Below are 17,852 nucleotides of genomic sequence, written 5' to 3' on the forward strand. Positions count from 1 at the left end.
ACAATGTTATTGATGATTGCTCTTTTTAACCCCTATTATTACGTAATTACAATTTACAAATAATTTTAAAGGTTTCGATGATCATTATGTTAGCTCCGACCACCTCTTCCTACAAAGAACATACATATCATAATATTATGTGAAATTTTTGGAAAATAAAAGGTAATAGTAAAAACAGCCTTATTGAAAGTGGTTTAGTTTTGGGTTGTCCGTACTTTTTCCTTTTGCCGAAATGACCACATAATGATACACATAACATTAATGATATCAATACCAGATGTAACTTTTATTGAAACAAAAGCAACAGATATCTGATAGGTTGGTACCATTGTAGCGGTCTTTCCACCCTGGAGCTCAAAGTAGCAGCATTTCACCCGAAAGCTTGTAAGACGTGGCATACTTGAAATCCATTTGGTCACGTCTCCTTCCATTGAGGATTGCCACTGAGCATCTTCAAATGACAGCTTCAGATTCTGAATCTATAAAAAGGAATAAATATATAAACGAACTATTTGGGCCGATATATAGCAAAAATAGGTCGGGATGCTCACATCCGACGGAAAGTATGAAAATTTGCATATATGGGTATTTTGGGGCGCTGATTAAAAAAATTGCCGGGTCCAAGAGATCTGGCCACGGCCGCCATCATAAAACAAATTTAAAGAAAAAGTCCACCTTCATATACATAAGGATTGAGAGAATGCAGCAATATTAGTAGAACACATCAGTGAAAGTTTGAGGAAAATTGGACAATCTGTTCAAAAGTTGCGAATATTTTAATTATCTGCGCAGTCACTGCTGGAAGAGAAGACTACTACAGTGTATGATGTCACATGCGTGCAACTATATGAGGAAAATAAAAAGAGAAGCTCACAAAACTTTACTTTTTGAATAAAGTGCACATTTCTTCGACTTGCTACTGATGTATGTTGAGGGTAATATTATTCCCCCTGCCTTCTGAAACAGAGAAGTAGAGTGTTCTTTTGTTATGCGAGAAAAATGGAAATATGTTGAATTTTCGTAGATAGTGATAGTTACAATTGAAGGTATATTTTCCTTTTGTCTTTCAAAATAAGTAAAAAATAGTCACTTAAGTATGCACCTGATCGATACGTTAAAAATTGAAAAAGCTCCCTACCGTGGGAGGCCATGGGGGAGGGGACCCCTCCCACACCCTCGCTTGCGCGCACATTCGCTCGCCGAGATGCCGAGTCACGAAAATCTCACTCATAAAGTTTTTTTTAACTTGGCATCCCTGAGAAATTGTGTCGGACGACTGTTTTACATGTATAGTGAAATGCACATACATAAAAGGTGCGCATCCAACGCCACAATATCTCGAATGTAAACTGCGAAGGTGACCTTGTATGTGTGTGTGTTTTTTTTTTTTTTTTTTTTTTGGGGGGGGGGTTGTGTGTGTGTGTGTGTTTTGTTATTGCTGTTGTTATCTTTTTTTAAATCTTTTTTTAATTACTCAGCATCCAAAGTAATACTAGAAATGTCTTATCTTACTTCATGCTGATGTGAATACACTGTGCTACTTTTTTATCTGGTGTCGGCGAAGTAGCCAACTGTATGAAAGATGAGCTCTTTACCAACAACCCCCCCCCCTTCCCAAAAAAAAAACAAACAAACAAACAAAACAAACAAGAAACAAGCAACAACAATAAACAGCAACATACTTCTTTACTTGTCATTCCAATCTTTACCGATAAACTCTACAGATGAAATGTAATGTTTGATTTGATATCTGTCACACTTCATATTCTTTCTGGAAAGGTGAGGGGAAGTCACCGTCAATAGGATATTCTGCCACGGATAAGTATTAGCTAATATGCCTACCATTCACACTCCTACTCAAACCTACTTTAGACCTACGTGTGTAGAGTATAATGTGGTTCACAACTGGACCATATTAATAAAGTCGCCCACATACTCCTAGCTGTGGGAAAACCAGGAAAGCATTTTTCACTCTCCAAAATGTTAGTGTTATGCATGGGGGAGAAAGTCATGGCGGTTTTGCGTCCCCTTAGACAAGAACAAAAAACATTAAACACACACACAAACAAACAGTCTTTCATCATCACAGTTTGGATTTCAAATTCAAACATCTGTACTAAACCATCAAATGACGGCTCTCAGAAATCTGGAAAGAATTTTAACAGACAGTGTATTTCCAAGGTATACACACAACTGTTAGAATATACGTTCTCATTTGATGTGATCTAATATGGCAGCCTGTTGCTGAAATAAAATACAGTGTATTTGCATACTGTTCACATTTGCGAAGGGAAGTAACATTATTCTGTGTTTCAACACAGCTAGCACATTGACATGTAAAAGGAAAATTGACAATGGTTGTCGTGATATGACATATTTTGTATTTGTCACGTAATAATCTGTCTCATTGTACTGCTGTTTATTATGTAGCTCATGTAAGAAATTGATGTTATCGCAATGGTTACAAAAGAAGTGCAACTTTAAAGACAAAAACTTGCATCAAAATAACCATATAAGGAGATGTTGCGATGCACAGTCAAAGTAAAAGAGCGTGATTTGGAATTGAGTATATGAATATAAGAACGACCCAAGTCCATGGATGACCATTTCAAGTAAACTTAAAAAAACTTCATATTTTTTTTTTATTTGTCCAAAAATATTCTATTTAACTGTGATGGGAAAGCAACATTGTATATACAATTTAGAACATATATCATCATGACAATTAACATTTGCATTAATTGTGGAGAGGCCATTTTGTGTGATGGACTTGGGTCGTTCTTTGATTCATATGGACTGGGTCGTTCTTTGATTCATACACATGATATTCTGCTATAGAGATGAGAGAAGGACGAGAGAGGGCGCTATAATATGAATGTAAGAACGACCCAAGTACTTCATGTGTACATTCATATAAGATTTAACTCATTTATTTCAGGCACTTCCGGTGGTAATTAGGATTTATCATTTATACACAAGATGAGTCCATGCATAAGCTACAATTTCCCATGTCAAACTAAATTTGGCCAAAAATTGGACTTGGGTCGTTCTTATATTCATATACTCAATTAAATGTTTTGGGGATGAGTAAACCCTACATGACGTCAAAATACGAGGAAAGGGTGTCCCTGGTAGTATGCCTCATACTGTCTGGTATGTGAACGTTATTCACGACGTCAAACACAAGTTTCTAGCTAGGTCAAAACAGGACCACTTCAAAGGATTTTGGTTTCCGTGGACAGGAAGTGATGACGTCAAGCAGAGGCTTGACCAATGCAAAATGAGATACTCAGGAAAGTTTTGACAGACAGAAAACTCCATCCAATAAGAAAAGGGGGCAGGACGTTTATGAAAATTTTCTAGGAAGTCACTTCATTTAGTTAATTTTACATTGAGACCTATGGTCCAACAAATGTATAAATATGCAGTGTTTGGGCATAAAATTCAGATGCCATTATTGGCGGAACACTCAGGACCAGGCTACGGTACTTCGAGATTGCGAAGTTAAAGAGTAGCAGAGTGTTATTTGGAATCAGTGTGATTCAGTGATTGTTGCGTTTCGGCTTCGACAACCTGACCGTCCAGCAGAGAATCTAGGAGGATTCGAGTGTAAACACCAACAACTGTTGTAAGTACACGATCATTTAATTGAAGTTGTTTATGCCTTGTAAGTTCCTATGTAATTCCCGATATTGCATTGTATGTATGGTGTTTGTCTGTCAAACCGAATTTTAATCGCATTGTGAAAGAAATAGAGAATTAGAACAACGCTTAGATTTTAATGGGCTAATTAATCACCCCTATTCAACATTGAAAGATAATGATCCATGGTGAAACATTATTATGGAAATTATGTTTGGCTAATCAATGTTCATATGATGGAATATATAATTATATGTTTTGTTGAAGTTATATGAATAGAATCAGGAATGACTAAAAACCACAAATTACAAGGGAGGTATCATGTTATTAAATTAACAGGGTGTTTAGGGTTCCAGAGAGAGAGCCACCGTTTATGGTTCCAGAGAGAGAGCCACCGTTTAGGGTTCCAGCGAGGACCAAGTTTAGGGTTCCAGAGAGAGCCACAGTTTGCGGTTCCAGAGAGGACCAGAAGTAAGGGGAGACGACCCGCTACTTCAGGCAGGGCATCGTCGACAACCTAGAGCAACCAAGCACGGGAGCTTCTAGAATTAACCAACGAGCAGAGCAACCAAGCTCAAGATCAAGTGGAATTGGATATCTGTATTCAAGTTTGTACTATGTTATTATTGTAAACGACCACAATTTGAGACCCGTATAATAAATCTTATTGATTGTTATATTGTAAGAACACTGTGTGATTGGCTACTTATTTCGAGGCACTGTAGTTGCACAAGTCGAAAGAGTTGAATGAGTGAATGGTCTGCTAACAATCTGCTACATTTAGAGAAATTCAACCTTTGACTATAGAAAAGATCCCAGTCGCAGGGAGGACTTTCGTTCCCCACATTCAGAGGAAAGTCCCCTGTGACAATGGTCTGATACTGTGTGAGTAACTATGTAAATCTGAATGGATACGCATGAGGTGTCAAAACAATATAGTAATGGTAATGGATTTTGTGAATGATGAAAGTATAATAATTAACACCAATGTAATTTGCATCTTGGACCTAATTTCTATAAACATAGACATTCTCATCTCTTACAACTGAAAAATAATTCAATTCAGTGCAAATTCCTGGCAGAAATGCATACATCACAACATAAGACAAATCAGTTGCTTACATTTAATCTTTCAAACCTCAGAAAGTATTAGGGCCCACATGTACTTTTGTAAAACAGGAATAATGAAGGAGAGAATAGGATTGAGAGAAGAGAGCAGTACAGAGTTCATGAAATAAAGTGAGCAGGAAAGAGCGGATACTTGGAGGTGGATGAGGCTTGAGATTTACAATGATTTGGACACATACTGTTGTTACAAAGACAAACACAAGAAAATCAGGATAAGCAAAGGAATATATGTACAACAAAAATGGTCACCTCAGTGCTTACATGGTTCAATTTAACATCTAGTCAGATTAACAAAATCATGTAACAAACAGAACAGCAACGTATTAAGCATTTAATGCCATGATCTGATATGAGTTATCTGACATCATGTACTAACTTAATGCAAGCACAGTACAAACTGAGTGCTCAAGATTATACAATACATGTAATGTAATACACGCTACATATATTCGATGCCCTGTCAATATTTATAGACTCGGGTTTCAAGGTAAACTTGCAGCTTTCAAAAATTGTAGTGACATGCATTAGGTACACTATAAAGTGCTTGCTCTACTGCCATTTTTTTTTACTCATTGCCCTGCAGCAGAGTACAATATTGCATCCATATTCCAATGTGAAATACACACATGTAACAGGTACTATGTAGGTTAGTGTGCACAGTAAAAAGGTGGAATTCTATCACATGTTTGAACAGTGTGTTAGTTGCTACTGCTACTGGCAATGCAAGGAAGTCTTGTGTTGTGGGCCTGTATATGCAATCAGATTTCGAGTTTTCCATAGAACTTGTTTCATTACCATGGCAGTACATTAATTACACATTTACCTGCGACATATGCCGAATTCTAGATCGACTGCTAAAAAATCAAGAGAGTTGTTGTAACTTGGGTTGGAAACAGGTGCAAGCATGGTTAACAATAGTGTTGACAGATATTTGGGCCAGGTGAGGTCATTTAGAATTAGTTTCTATGGCAATGTCACAGTTTGGTGCTCTATACATCCCTTGTCAACTTGTACACACTATGTGAGGGCGTGGTGTGTAATAATAGAATTAGCAGCTTATCAAGTCATAGGTGCTTGTCTACATAATCATTTAAGTGAAACTAACTCCTTGAAAAGTGAATACACGTTTCAAAGAAGCACTGATCACTAACAGTATCAATATAAACATAATGTACCTCATCATTCATACTTGGTACAGGTGTATAGTCAAAATGCAACAATATCCGAATGGCAAATGACTTGTGAAAGAACGTGGTCACTGTTATATGAGGAGACCGCAATCAAAGGTCAGTGCCTATTTCCCTATAACATTGTAAATACTTCTCAAACAACTGCTGTTTTATTTATGCAGACTTGATATGGGGAGGGTGCAGACGAATAAATGGTTACATTATGGTTCACTTGGCAAATTTAGAAACTAAGGGATGGATGCCAAAGTTACAAATCCTCCTTGTTTGTACAGGAGTCCCTCTAAAAATGGTCTCACTGCCATGCAATGTGGCCAGTAGTTGAGATTTAGAACGAAGATCAACTTGAAGGCAAGATCAGCTGCAGCCACAATGCTTTGATAAGACTGTGCCCTGTGCTCCACAACTGCAGATACATGTACCTGAAGAGGGTTTAATTTGCTTTCTCCAATAAGAAGGATGAAGTGCTCTGACTGCGGATGTTCTGTGTCGACCACATGTGAGCAGTTTAAACAGTCTTACTTGGAAGAACGAAAAAAGCAAGCATCATTATGAAAACAGTGTAAACATTTTGAAGACATATTGATGAGCATTATGTTACGCTTTTAAACACATGATATATCCAGTAATTTTGTATCATATATTCATTAGCAACTCCAGCAAACTAGGAGCAAAAAAGGTCATGCTTTAAAGCTGAAAATCTTCTATGTACATACAGGAGTGAGTCAAACATGATATCTGGAAACAGGGGGCAAAATTGTTTCAGAAGGGGGAGGGGAGGTAGTACAGGCCTGTTAGAAAGCTACAGATCACAACAAAACAATTTACACCTCTGGCCTTAGTCATGATGCTATTTTTTCATGTTTAGCTTAATTAAAAACCAGAACTATTTTTGCAATAAAGTCAGATCTTTTGGGACCACTCCCCCCCCCCAAAAAAAAAAAATAACAATAATAAATAAATAGATAAGTAGAGTGACAGGCAACTTTACATTCAAAGTTACATATGACTTGCATTTTTCATGTCCTCCGAAACTGATTATATTGGCATGGGCCAATTACTTGACCTTGGCATCTATGGCACACTATGATATACACTAAAATAATGATTGATAGGTCCACGCAGCATACTGTGATATCTATCAAACGTTAGACCTATCTATAGAGGCAGAGTCAATACCTAGAACATAATACCTATTAGGGCCTAGAAACTCTAGACTAGAGTCCAGAACTACGTCTAATGTTAACAGTACTATCACAGAATCAGGCCTCACCTTGTTAGCTGTTGTTGTTGTTGTTGTATTATTATTATTTGAATTTATTTGTCATTTATCATACCCCTACCGCTATTACGGGGCCTAAGCCCTAAGAATATTTATGCCAAATCTTTACTTATAAATTACTTCAATTCCAAAATTTTCCCTGCATCATTTTCATTTTATCAGAAATAATTGAAAGAAATATTGTAAGATACCAAACATATCTAACCAGTAACGGCAGAATGTCTAGTCTACTAAAGCCTTATCATTATAAATAGGTTGACCATGGTAACTTTTCTTTTAATATGAATAGAAGGTCTAGATCTATACAGGTATACAGTCGACCGTACAGAGATATGTGGTCCATTTATGGGAAGCCCTTCCCATCTATGGACCCCATACATTAGTAGGTGTGGGACTAGTAGGACAGTAGGAGTCAGGCTCCTATCAATGGACCTAGTAGTTCTAGATCTACTCTAGACTTCAACTCTTCAGTATCATGTTGGCAGAATACCATAGCATATCAGACATAGATAGGCGTATATGGGACTGTGATATTGATAGACTGCTTTCTTTCGCTGGCGAGTCTGCGTCTATGGCAAAATACGTGGAAAGTTACAATCTGCAATGTAGTCTCTGTAAGAGAGTGACTGCTGTCATGCGTCAAAACAAATTTATGCAAAATCTCGAGATAACCAAACGAGTAACTTACCACTTAACTTTAGCCCGATTTTATCACCAATGGTCTCTAACTCGATATTTTCCTCACTAGTGTTTTTGTGAGCATAATTACGTTTATTGTACAAACGTTGTCTTTTCCAGACCTCGTCGTTCAGCTCTACGATCGACGTATTGTACCTTCGCGAGACTCTTTTCAAGCTAAAGTTTATGACCCCACCCACATTATAACGTCACAAATTATGCTCTATTATGATTGGTCAACAGAAACCTCGCCTCAGCGGCAGACTAGAAAATTCGCTCAGCGGAGCGATTCGAGAAAACCGCTTGCGGTTGCCGCTCTGAAAAGTCGCCGATACCGCTCCAGTGTGAACGGTTGTACATGAACAACACGCGAGGGATTTTTGCGGCACACCGCTGCCACTGCCGCTGCCGCAAAACCGCTCCAGTGTGAACGGCCCTTAAAGGTGTTACGTTGTTTTTGCGAATTAAACAGCGTTCGTACGAAATTCGTAAGAAGACCGTAAGAATCTGTGTCCGATCTACGAATCTGTACGAATTCCAGAATTCGTACGAACAGTAACATTCGCATCGTTCGTACAAAGCTTTGTGACCGTAGCTTTATTCTTTCGTCAGACTTACGGCCATCTTACGAAAGACGGAAGAGCCGTGGTCACAACTCGCCTTACTTGCAAGTGCATGCTGTCTACTTGCAAAAACGTGAACAAAACTTTGGGATCCGTACGTAGTAAGTACCGCCTCAGTACGGATTTTGAAGCACGCAGACACGCCGTAGCACTTTTATGTCACGAGGAACTATCACTGCGTTCGGGCTACGGATTTACCCTAAGTACGGGCAACGTACGTGCCCTCTACAGTAAACGTGCGTACAACGCACTGACTCCGTGCGTCTTCCTGCCGTCACTTGCTCGACGGACAGCGCACGTAGCATTTGCGTGTTGAGCACGTGATAAGTGCGTAGTCCGTGCTTATTCGGCACTTCGTGAGTTCAACTCTTCAACAGAGCACGCAGATCGTGCCGAATAAGCACCTACTTCGCACTTACAACGCAAGTTGTGCGCACTGATTTCTGCAAGGCACGCAAGCCCAGCCGACGGACGAGTGTCATTAATTTTCCTCTCCAAAATGTTGGCAATTAGGTATTCGTACTGTTCTCCTTCACCTAGGGGGCAGAAATTACCTATAAGGATTGTTGCCTTGAAAAAAAAAAATCGCATACACAGAAAGATGATTGTTATATTACATGAAAGAGCTTTCAAAACTCTGTCGAATTGTCATCACGAACTAAAATCCACCTTTCTGCCTTGCAGGCGATGAGTAACGATTATGGTTATTAAAAATATGTTATTTGTGTATTATTATATTTTGCAGAACATAAGAGACAGTCAAAAACTGCTTGAAGAAGATCAATCCTGAATTTTGAGTGGTCAGTGCATGAAGTGACCAGCTTTTTGGAGTTCTGAAAAAATTGTTACATTCAAGAGTTGCACAAGCTTGGTTAAAAGGCATTGGTCATCATTGTTTTGTAGAGCAGGGATAAAGTCAGTTAAGCTAAGATTGAGAATGTGTATATTTTGAAATTAAGCAAGGAAGAAATTACTATGATGGCAGTATTACCTTGAATAAATTGCAAATGTGACGCCTTCAGATTCAGAGAAAATGAAAAAAAAAAACATAACATAGGCCTACATTCATCGTTCCAGCAATATGCTATCAATCTTGCTCAAAATGATTATGCTGGATGGCTGAAATGAACCACTGCCTACCTCTGAAACTGCGTGTAAAGATGGCGGACTTCATAACATCAAATCATAATGCATCTGAAATAACAAACGTATATTCTCAGCTCATCACCAGTGCCAATGTGTTAGGCTGTTTAAACCAAAATAATGTTTAACAATATCATTGTTTACACGATAATAGGTTTATACGTGTACCTGATGGGCCCCATTTCATAAGATAAGTTTGGATGGCTACTCTTGCTGGAATAATAACCTCCAATATGGCAACAGCCAATCAGGAAGCTGGATTCTTGTCGTTACTATGACAATTGCAATTCCAGCAAGAGTTGCTATCATATCGACTTTTTATGAACATAGGACCCAAACGTATTAGCCCTTTCTCTGTCAGTGAGTCATATATTCACACATTTCACATATAAACCTATGGACATGAAATAAATATGGTACACAGAAGCTTAAACTGCCATGTACACGTATGGAGAAGACGTATGGTCATATAAGCCTACCCCAACATCTGACGGAAAAAACAACAACATCGCACTTGCACGCACTTACAACATGCGAGAGAGTAGTGATACTGTTCGTGAGTAGCACGTGTAATTACAGTCTCTGCAAGATAACGTGGCAATCGCACGGAGATTGTACGTTGTAAGCACGTACAACTCACTTACCACGTGCACAACGTACGATACACGTAACCCCTCACGGCCAGGCGTGGCGTGCGGGCCACGTAGTTACACCCTGCGCAACCGTGCGAGTGTCGTGCGTCGACGTAGGCCTACTTCCTCCCTGCTATAGTCACTCCCTCCCCACGTTTTCAGAAGAAAAAAAAAAAAAACGTGAATGCCGTGGCCTCCGCCAAAAACGTACGGACGAAAAGCACGCACGGCTAGTTGTGACCAGGGCTTTATAGCAGTATATTTTGATGTCGATTATCATTGAACAATTTACCTATAAAATAGTATTATCCAAATAAACTTCATGTTTTGATATTTACACTGAAAGTCATGAACGCAACCAAGCAAGAGCGAGCGGAGTGAGCGAGGGAGAGGTGGGAGTGGGTTCCCACGATGAGAACGTTAATTTTTTTTTTTTCATTTTGATGTTGTAAATGTTGCAATTTGATGCAGGTTTTTTCCGTGTTTTATCGACTTGTAGCAGTCCCACTTGTTTAATTTCCCTAGGTAGCAGTACATTTGGATGTAAATTGTTAATAAACAATTTGCCTATAGAATGGTATCATTTAGATAGAAACTTCTTGTATTAGTTCTTCCAGTGTTGTCATGAACGCGACCGAGCCAAGCAAGCGGAGCGAACGAGGGTTTAGGGTGTGGGAGGGGGTTGTTTCCTTCTCAGAGTGAAAACTTTTGCATTTTGATGATGTAAATGGCTGAATATTATGAACGCTTTCAGTTGAGCAATCAAAAAGAAAAAAAAAAAAAAAACACGTCCACACGAGGGTGTACATAAGGGGCATTTCTCTTCCCAAACGAAGATGATTTTTTGTATTTTAAGACCTGAAAATCAGCGATCCGGTGCAAATGTTTGGTGCAAAACAAGTGTAGTTTTTTGCAGCCCCCTCCCAAAAATTCATAATCAATTCAAAGAAAATGCGATGTAAAGCGGATTTGTGCTGCAACATTGACAATTTTGTGAAATATTTTCCTGCCAATGTATTTTACAGCTGGATATTTTTTTTCTGGTTGGTTGATCTAAATGTCCATTCCTTTTTTATTTCTTTTTCTAAGTGTAGGTGTATACCGTTTAATGTTTTGTGTAAATGAAAACAAGGCTGCTTTGACATTTTTGAGATTAATGAAGAAGGATCTCACGCACCCTTTATCTGAAATTTGTTTATTTTTCACAAATACACACGCAAATGCAATTAACGATCCTGAATAGTTCAGGGGTGAGGGAGGGCAACTGACGGGGTAATATCCTAGCAACTCTCCTTTTTCATCTCTCATGTCTTCCTTTTCCATTATCTGGACAACCTACACAATTAATTGGTCTAAAGGTGGACTTGGGCCTTCTTTGCCTAGTGTCGGTCTCGTGAGCCTTTTAAGAATAGTGTCGGGCTTGTTGAATTTGTTTGCGTAGTTTCGGATCGTGACATTTTTGTGCGTATAGTGTTGAACTCATGGGCTGTGCAACTCGTGGGTATTTTTTTTTTTTACTTGATGTCGAAATTGTGGGCATTTTTGCTTAGTGCCCAACTCGTGGGCTGTATAACTAGTGGGTTGTATGACTTGTGGGCTGTTTGACTCTTGGGTATCGGTCTCGTGATGTGCACCCATTTTACGTGGTAGCGGGAAAACTACCCTACAGCAAAATGAACTCTTCCAGTCTCCCTCCAAACCGATCAACTTGCAATCAAGTTGCAATTTCATTATTAAGGAATTCCTAATCTTTTTCGTCATTTCAGCGAGTTCATTGGTGATCGTGACGCATGCACGTACCTGCGTATTGAATCTCTAACGTTTCCCATGCAAACCATTCTTTGCTTTGAATTGTCTGGAATGGAATGATTTACTGTTGTCGGGATCTTCAACATACAGCGGCTCCGTTTGAGCTTACATCATCCACCTTTAATTGTTATTCTTCAGCACTCGGAAATCATACTTATCATTTATGATGATGACCTAGATAATAGCCATTACATTAATGTCTTATTCCTTGTTTTCTTGCATCTCCTCTTCTGTACTATCCACACATACCGACGTAATCCATCAAAAACTGTGCACCATATCTGTGACTTTAACTGTAATGAATTCCAAAGTTCCCCGTCCTCTTTCAATTTACCTTCCCCCATTGGGTTCTTATCCTTTGATTTCGACTCTTCTGGGGTTCCGACACTCTGGGGATTATTTTTCCGAATATTCACAACAGTGTACATCTGATTGTTTTATGTTAATCCTAAAAATGCAAAATGGTATTTCTGGAGAAGGTGGCTACCCCCTCCCACACTCTCCATTTCCACCTGACAACTTCCTTGCATCAAAAAGTAGGCCTACACATGGGATGTCGCTCACGCTGGAAACGAACCACAGTTCGTCTTTCAATTATCTGTGAATGTCTATTTTCTGACCCTTTTTAATAAAAAAACCCAACAATTTGCCAAAGAGGTGCATCAGTTCAGGTCTCAAATTTGCAAAATCTCCCTTGTGTGAGAGGGGGATCCTCCTCTTCCAGACCCCCACCCCCACACTTGGTTGCTCCGCTCCCTCGCACAGTTATTCCAACTCCTGGTCTCCCTCCCCAATCGTGAAACGGATCGACGCCCCTGCCCTTCTCATAGAATGAACGGGAAAGGGGATTTCCAGCGGTTTTCCTACATTATTTTTTTTGTAGAGTATACCCTGAAATCAGTTATGATTTAGAGGTCCCTTTTCATTTCTTGAAAATTCCTTGCTAACTCTTCACTTTCAGCTCTAATGACTTTTGAAGGATGATGGTATTGAGTTGGTACTGAAAGTTGGCATCATGGGTAGAATGTGTTAATAGATCGTGCTCAACTTCAGCTTAATCCGATAATCTCCCCATTGTTGTTGCTCCGGTGGTTTACAATCTGTTTTTTGTTTTGTTTTTTGTCCCCCCCCCCCTTCATCGCACAGCCACCACTGTACAGTATAAAAAGATTAAGCGCTTGAATAGACCCTGTTCTTCAAAGCCTATTTTCTCGGTTCACACTTTTCAGAGTGATGCTTTCGTCAAAATATTCAGATGTGTTATGTGAGTCAATCTGAATTGAGTTATACATCATTTTTTAAGCTTATATCTGACTTTTTTTTTTTGTTCCTTTTGTGATGCAGGGACTCATATAGCAACAAGTTTGAGTTATCTTAATCACTTGTAGAATCCTGTTCAAGAACAAGACCCTAGAATTACTATTCACAAATATCATATAAAACTTGAACTTGAGCTGCATAGAATACCTTTACAAATGAAGCTATTGCATAAAGGTCTTACCTCGCAATTTGAATCACTTGCGCCGAGGATTTTGAAGAAATCCATGTGAAATTGTGAGTGGATTATCCTGAGGTGCTTCAACACACGGCTTGAACAGATACTCTCCGCCAGTTCATGCGACGTAGTTCTTCCACAGGTCATATCTTGAATGGACAGTGATTGCTGCCGGGAATAAATAGAAATTGTTGCAAAATAAAAATTGATTATAAACCAAACCTTTTTGCAAAAGATGACATACAGTTGCTTTGGAGTTGAAGCCATGGGCGTAAATCCCGGGGGGATGGGGGGGGGGATATATCCCCCCCCCCCAGAAATGGAGGAGGGGGGGGGGATGGCCTGTACAATCACCCCCCCCCCCCTGAAATTTGAGAAAAAAATGGAGGAAGCAGAAATGTGATTGTATCAATTTTGGCATATTGCATGACGTTCGTACGCCCGCCTTCAGACAGGTAACAGAGCTGAACAGTATTCTATATCTTGTAGGATCGTAAATAATTTTCTCAAGCGCTCGCTCGCTTCGCTCGCTCGCGAAGAAAGTAATATCGACATAAGGTATGGTCCAGACGTTGACAACGTCAAATAGCATACGCTTACGTGTAAACATGCTATGACGCGAGCAACTCGGGACCATCTCCAAATTATGTACGAAAACAAACAGACAATAACAAAAACTATTCCGCCATAATTGAAACCCCCCCCCCTCCATTTCCTGAATCATTCCTGAAACAATGATGACTCTGATACATCTATGGGCATACCCAGGGATGATCAGGGGCGTCGAATCTATCTCGGGGGGGGGGGGGGGAAGGGCATTTGCCCCGCCCCTACGGAAATGTTGGGGGCAGACAAATCATTTGTCCCCCAAGCAATTCCCGAGATGAGGACAAATCTCGAACTTTCTTCATGGAAAATTGTCCAACTACCGCCAGAACTATGCACCGGATCGTTGAATTGCAATAAGAAATATGCAAAAGCTCCGCTACCGGGTTCCTTTCGATAGACTTTGCACACTTTTGAGATTGACGTATTTCATTAAATTTTATCAAAGAGTGTGCAGCAGATCTTTCACTTAAAGTTCCCTCATATGCAGAGGCGTCGATGGAGGGGGAGGGGGATGGGGATGGTTCCCCCATAAAAGTATTGGGGACAAACATATCATTTTGCTCCTCCTCGTAACTCCCGAGATGTGGAAATGTTTTTACTTTTTTGATAGAAAATCATTTAAATGTTTTACCCAAAGATGGCTGAATTTCAATTCTGAAAATAGGGGCACGTGCCCCCCCCCCCCCCCCATCCGCTGGTAACAAAAAAATTACCAAAATGGTAATTCAAGGGTTAGTAAACTACTTTTGAAATCGACATGAAAGGGTGATCATGAAAATAAAGATAAAATTTCTTTTTCTAAAATCTCTTTTAGCCATAATAAATCCCGGGGGGATGGGGGGAATGAATCCCCCCCCCCCGAAATGGAGGAGGGGAGATGGCCTGTACAATCATTCCCCCTGAAATTTTAGGAAAAAAATGGAGGAAGCAGAAATGTGATAGTATCAATTTTGGCATATTGAATGACGTTCGTACGCCAGCCTTCAGACAGGTAACAGAAGTGAACGGTATTCTATCTTGTACATAGGATAATGTATACTTTCTCAAGCGCTCGCTCTGGTCTAGACGTTGACAACGTTTAATAGTGTATAGGCCTACATGTAAACGTGCTATGACGTGAGCAACTCGGGACCATGTACACATTATGTACGAAAACAAACAAACGATAACAAACACTATATCGCCATAAATGATACCCCTCCATTTCCTGAATTATTCCTGAAACAATGACTCTGATGACTCAGTCAGGATACATCTATGGGCATACCCAAGGATGGAATCTATGGGGGGGGGGGGGGAGGAGCAAAGAGGCATTTGCCCCGCCCCTACGGTAGTGTTGGGGCCGACAAATCATTAATATTGTCTTACAACCAATTCCCGAGATGAGGACAAATCTCGAACTGTCTTTATGGAAAATTGTCCAAATACCGCCAGAACTATGCACCAAATCGTTGAATTGCAATCATAAACATGCAAAAGCTCCGCTACTGGATCCCTTTGTACACTTTTGAGATTGACGACTTCCCTAATATATTATTATCCAGTGGCGTAACTACAGGGGGGGGGGGGAGGGAACACGGGGGAGCACGTGCCCCCACCCTCCCCCCCCCCCCCTCTCCCCCATCCACCGGTAAAAAAAAAAAAAAAAAAAAAAAAAAAAAAAAAAAAAAAAAAACTAAATAGTAATTCAGGAGCTAGTAAACTGTTTTTGAAATCGACATGAAAGGGTGATCAAGAAATAAGATATTTTTCTAAGATTTCTTTTAACCATGATTAAACAGGTATATAGTGTGAAACATTGTTCAAAAAGCCCGGAGCCGACAAAAGATTGTGATTCAGCCTGATTCCTGGTTGGCATTCGGAATATAAGCAGGATGTGCGCAGTGTCAAAAGAGTCGCTGCAATGTTGCGCAAAGTCTCGATGTAGAATGTACACCTTTGTACCTTACGCTTCATTATGATATCATTATCACAGCTAGATCATTGATTTTGCGGTGTTGCTTCACATACTAGTCTATATCAAAATGTCTTGCATTGCCAAAAATAAGACTTGACTTGGGCTATTTCCTAACTTTTGCCATCCGGGATGTATATAAAACACACACACAAACAATTAGGGGATGTTCTAAAGTGCAGATTTTGGACATCCTTCCCCAGCTTCGCCGCTTGGTCACTTTGCGACGCCCCCTCGCTGGTCATATACCTCGCCCAATTATGAACATAAACCGACACCCTTGACTACCAGTGGCGGATCCAGGGGGGCGCACCGGGCGCCCCCCCACCCCTCTTAATTTCCAAAGCAAAAAAATATAGCTACAAACGGCAGTTTTTGGACGGTAAAATGTCAAATTTTCAAGCTCGATCGCTCCGCTCGCTCGCATTTAATCGTTATGCCATTCTCCTGATGTTGATGCCAGTAATTGCCAGCAGTTGCGCCCGGTGCGCCCCCCTTAATTTCCAAAGCGAAAAAGTATAGCTACAAACGGCAGTTTTTTTGACTGTAAAATGTCAAAATTTTCAATTTTTTTTTCGCTCCGCTCGCTCGCATTTAATCGCTATGCCATTCTCCTGATGTTCCCGCCAGTATAATTGCCAGCAGTCACGCCCGGTGCGCCCCCCCCCCCTTTAATTCCAAGGCGAAAAGTATAGCTACAAACGGCAGTTTTTGGACTGTACAATGTCACAATTTTCAAGCTCGCTCGCATTTGATTTTAATCGTCATGCCATTCTCCTGATGTTGCTGCCAGTAATTGCCAGCAGTTAGACCCGATGCGTCCCCCCCCCTTTAATTTCGCGCTTCATCACCTGCACACGCACTCACAGGCACCACTCCTGTTTACCAAGTAATTGTATAAAACTGGATTTACACGTACTTTAACATGGCCCATCCGTATTAATGTTCAAGTACTACAATAAAAAATGGTAATTTAACTCTGGCTGTCCGTCTGTTCAAGCACGGCTTATAACGGCGGCCCTCTGCATCATATGTATATATTATATATTGTACTGTGAATCAAGTCATTATTGGCCATATAAACATTTTGTATGTTATTTAACGTTTCATTTGTCTTTATATATACACACACACACACACACATATATATATATATATATATATATATATATATATATATACATATACTATTATTTATAAAGAAGAAAGAGTGAGACAATAATGTACAAATATGGAAGCACACACGGGTGTATTTATTCATTCACTCATTTTCATTTTCATTTCCTAACAATATGCATGCATATTGTACAAACGACGAAATAGTAACAGATTTAGACGTAACACAGTATTGGAATGGTATAATATGTGTACCAGTGTGTGACTGCGTCATGTGCATGCGTCTCTCCTTATACTAAACCCTTTCAGGTACAAGCAAATTTACAAAGCGAAAAATATATAGCTACAAACGGCAGTTTTTGGACTGTAAAATGTCAAATTTTTCAAGCTCGCTCGCTTCGCTCGCTCGCATCTCATCGTTATGCTATTCTCCTGATGTTGCTGCCAGTAATTGTCAGCAGTTGCGCCCGGTGTGCCCCCCTTAATTTCCAAAGCGAAAAAAATATAGCTACAAACGGCAGTTTTGGGACTGTAAAATGTCAAAGTTTTCAAGC

At 39.8% G+C, this 17,852-nt stretch overlaps 1 protein-coding gene across 1 annotated transcript in view; it reads right to left on the reverse strand.

Moving 5' to 3' along the window:
• Positions 1–17,852, reverse strand: part of LOC140241088 (uncharacterized) — a 93,135-nt gene that overhangs the window by 39,882 nt on the left and 35,401 nt on the right. The window contains exons 7-8 of the mRNA XM_072320854.1: positions 13,626–13,787; positions 327–479 (exon numbers count right to left, since the gene is read on the reverse strand). Of these exons, the coding sequence (XP_072176955.1) occupies positions 327–479; positions 13,626–13,787 (315 nt within the window). The remainder of the gene's footprint in view (positions 1–326; positions 480–13,625; positions 13,788–17,852) is intronic.

This window comes from Diadema setosum, chromosome 17 (genome assembly GCF_964275005.1).
Source record: "Diadema setosum chromosome 17, eeDiaSeto1, whole genome shotgun sequence".
Classification (NCBI taxonomy): Eukaryota; Metazoa; Echinodermata; class Echinoidea; order Diadematoida; family Diadematidae; genus Diadema; species Diadema setosum.